Source organism: Rhinopithecus bieti, unplaced genomic scaffold (assembly GCF_001698545.2).
Source record: "Rhinopithecus bieti isolate Rb0 unplaced genomic scaffold, ASM169854v2 scaffold_42429, whole genome shotgun sequence".
Classification (NCBI taxonomy): Eukaryota; Metazoa; Chordata; class Mammalia; order Primates; family Cercopithecidae; genus Rhinopithecus; species Rhinopithecus bieti.
In genome coordinates this window covers 33,698-37,546 of record NW_016817081.1, presented here as the reverse complement: position 1 = coordinate 37,546, position 3,849 = coordinate 33,698, and the positions used below count along the sequence as shown (strand labels likewise).

At 38.6% G+C, this 3,849-nt stretch overlaps 1 protein-coding gene across 1 annotated transcript in view; it reads right to left on the bottom strand.

Moving 5' to 3' along the window:
* LOC108517719 (putative bifunctional UDP-N-acetylglucosamine transferase and deubiquitinase ALG13) overlaps positions 1 to 3,849 on the bottom strand; it is a gene marked incomplete at its 3' end in the record, with an annotated part of 23,421 nt that overhangs the window by 2,449 nt on the left and 17,123 nt on the right. Inside the window, 5 exon segments of the mRNA XM_017855808.1 lie at positions 14 to 130; positions 296 to 409; positions 684 to 930; positions 2,362 to 2,489; positions 3,517 to 3,617. Coding sequence (XP_017711297.1) covers positions 14 to 130; positions 296 to 409; positions 684 to 930; positions 2,362 to 2,489; positions 3,517 to 3,617 — 707 coding nt within the window.

Sequence of the window (3,849 nt, the reverse complement as noted above, 5' to 3'; positions counted from 1 at the left end):
TCCCCTTCTTCACTTCATAAAAGTAATCGTTTCTTCTAAGCCCCTGGGCATCTGTCCATTCCCTGGGGCAAATCCATACTGGGACTCCTTGTTCATACAACTCATCTGGCGGTGACTACGTCTAAATGAACTTAAGTGGTTCAAAGAATAAAAAAGTAAAAATGATGAAATATAACTTGTTCCTAACTTCTAAACAACAGTTCAAATATCTCAAAGTTAACACTTTTTAAAACATTAATGTTCAGCAATGATATCAGACTTACCCATTTTCTCTGACTTTCAACACAATACTCACCGAGATCTATAAGAGAAGTTATCATAGCTCTGGCAGCACCTTTTACCTGGGCCTGGGTAAAAATCAACTTTAGGGCCTGGCATGTTGTGCCTATTTATAAACCGAGATGAATTCCTAAGAATAAAGAAAAGAAAATAAAACTCTCTATTCACCAATATCTAAGTAGTCAGTCTCTGTAGTTAAATAGAACTAATCTGTCTTTCTAAAAACATTCAACTAGAAAGGGCTCTGCTCTCTGCAATATTGGCATTAGGCCTATCTGTTATTAATGAAATACAGTCTGTATGTCACACAGACCCTCATCTTGATGGCATTCTGTCTTCTTGGATCTCTTCAATCGCTTCATATTTCCCTAGACCATGAAAATACAAATCTGTCAATGTCTTACCTGGGCATCCCATATCCTCGACCTTGTCTCGGAGATGGATGTTGAGGATGAAAATGTTCATTAGACATAACATTGCCAGCTGTCTGTGAGTAGTGCATTGGAGGATCATGCCCATAACGCATACTGTGCTGTAGCCTGGGTGGGAGGACGGGTTCTCCCTTGCCGTAAGCCATAGTCATGTAAACTTCTTTCCCTCGAATTTTCTTGAACATCTTCTTCTGTTGCTTTATGTCCATCTCTGATATAACTTTCAGGCAAACAAAGAAGTAGCAAATAAGCTCATAATCAAAGCAAAAGGCCCAGTGTACTGTCACCACCACACTGCCTTAAACCTTCCAATGCTTCCCCTAGGAACAAACCAAATAAACATAGAGAGGGAATTTTTGTATTTTTGAAGGAGATACCAAATCTTTTATTTGGAAGGACAAAACCAGCAGGTAATTTCTGTATCAATAGGTATATCTCGGCACTATCCCTAGTATGGGCAGGTTAGTATAGGTCATCAAAACACTGAGTCACCCATGGCCAGGCCCAGTGGCTCACGCCTGTAATCCCAGCACTTCGGAAAGCCGAGGCGGGTGGATCACCTGAGGTCAGGAGTTCAAGGACAGCCTAGTCAACATGGTGAAACCCCGTCTCTACTGAAAATGCAAAAATTAGCCAGGCGTGGTAGTGTGTGCCTGTAATCCCAGCTACTCAGAAGTCTGAGGCAGGAGAATTGCTTGAGCCTGGAAGGTGGAGGTTGCAATGAGCCAAGATTGCGCAACTGCACTCCAGCCTGGGCGACAGAGTGAGATTGTCTCAAGAAAACAAAACAAACAAACAAAAGCCCCCAAAACACTGAGTCATCCAATCACGTACATTACTATTCTCTAATAAATTATGCCCGTTAATATCTCCGGCTGCTTCTATGAGGTGTTTCCTAGTTCTCTAAGAAATATTTTTCCCCCTCAGGTTAAGATCCATGTCAGCTTAAGTTTTAAAAATTAATTTTTATAGGTGTAGAACAGTACGTATTTATGTGGTACATGCAGTATTTTGATACAAGCATACAATGTATAATGATTAAATCAAGGTAACTGGAATATCTATCACCTCAAACATTTACCATTTCTTTATGTTGGGAACATTCCAAATCCAGTCCTCTAGTTGTTTTGAAATATGTAATTTGTTAAGTATAGTCACCCTATAATGCTACCAAATACTACATCTTGATCCTACTACCTAGTTTTGTACCCATTAACTAATCCCTCTTTATCCCCCACCCCCACTACCCTTCTGAGCCTCTGTTAACCATCATTCTACTCCTCATCTCCACAATATCATTTTTTTTCTTTTTAGCTCTCAAATATGGTGCTCAAGTTTATACAAAATCCCTTAAGAACCATGGTTCTCAACCAGGGACAATTTTGCCTCTCTCTTCTCTAGGGAATATTTGGCAATGTCTGGAAACATTTTTGTTTCTAGTGGATAGAAGCCAGGGATGCTATGAAGCACCCTACAATGCACAGGACAGCCCCCCGACAATGAAGTAGTATCCATTCCATTATCAGTAGTGTTAAAGTTGAGAAACCCTACCCTACAACAAGACATATGACATACCTTTAAAAAATAGTACAATGTAGGTAAGTAAAAGCAGGTACATGAAGGGGAAAATAACAACCTTTAGCATACAAACCTATTTCTGGGACATATCCCCCAGGGATTTTCTGATAACCTCTTCCTTTCCGACCGGGCATAGCATTCCAGGCAGGAGCAGGCATCACTTGGGTAACTGGTTTTAAGTTAGCCAATGGAACAACATGCCTTAAAAGTTAAAGGTATCACCATGAAGATACTGCAACACAGACTTAACTCTCATTCAATACACGTAGCCCACCCCTTATACTTCAAGTGTATTCTATTAAAACCTGGTTGACACCAGTTTCCTTGTTTGTTATTAATTTAGAAAACCTAAGAGTAGTTTGTGCAATTTCACTGCTGTTTCTAGTACTGATCACATTTCAGAAGAAAGACTGGTAGACCATATTAGTTCACAAATATTTGCTGCACCTCCTTGGAGGATTAAATCTCCCCACTCCATTAACATGAGGCTTGGGAATGTAAACCACTCTGCTTAATAAAGTATGAGACATTTTAAGATTCAGACAAGCGGTCTGTTCTCATTTTATTCCCCATAATCATGGATGCACGTGTTAAAACAGGATCTCTGTTGAACCTGATCCCATTTGGTGATCCACTACGGATATGCTAAATGAAGGAGAAAGGACCTTATTGTTTTAAGCTGCTGAAATGTTTTGGTTGTTAGGGAAGCATAGCCTCATTTAATGGTTCTCAAAGTGGACCAGCAGCATTACCATCACCTGGAAACTTGTTCAAAATTAAAATTCTTGGGCCCCACCTCAGACTTACTGAATCAGAAACTTTAATGACTGGGCTCACTAATCTTGTGTTTTCACAAGCCCTCCAGGTAATTCCAGTGCATGGTAAAGTTTGAGAAAGACTAGATTAGTTTATCTTCATACTGGCAGAGGCTCAGTAATCCAACTTTGCAATTACTGTGAACAGTTTTGTATCAGAATTCTGTTGTACTTAATATTTCTAATAAGTAGGTTAGTGTCTAAGATTTGAAAACTTTTATACATGTCTAATACCTATATTGAGATTTCATACTTCAGCACATGCTTTTGTAATTTAAGATAAGTCATCCTAGGCCAACACTAGATACAATTCTGGTTCTCTTACTAGCATCCTGGTAATTCTCAATTTAATATTACAAAATAGAACCAGGAACCAAAGATTTCAGTAATTCAACAAATTATCATATTCCTACTTTTCTGCCAATTCTTCAATGAAGACTGTTACTGAATTGTTCTCAATTCCAACTTCCTGGATATGAGCATTATAATATCTTCCATCTGATTCCAAACAAACCTGAAAAGAGAATACATCTAGTCTCAAAACTAGTGACAGATACGGCTACCGCCAAACAAAATACCACTTTTCCCCAAATAGTAGAGTTCAGTGTCTAGTTTTTAAAGTAATTCATATCAACACTGCCAGTCTGGATCAAAGGAGGCAGCACATACTGAAAGAACTTTACATCTAATCACTAAATTTGTAATTAAAATTTAACACAGACATTAAAGAAACTTTTTTTTTTTTT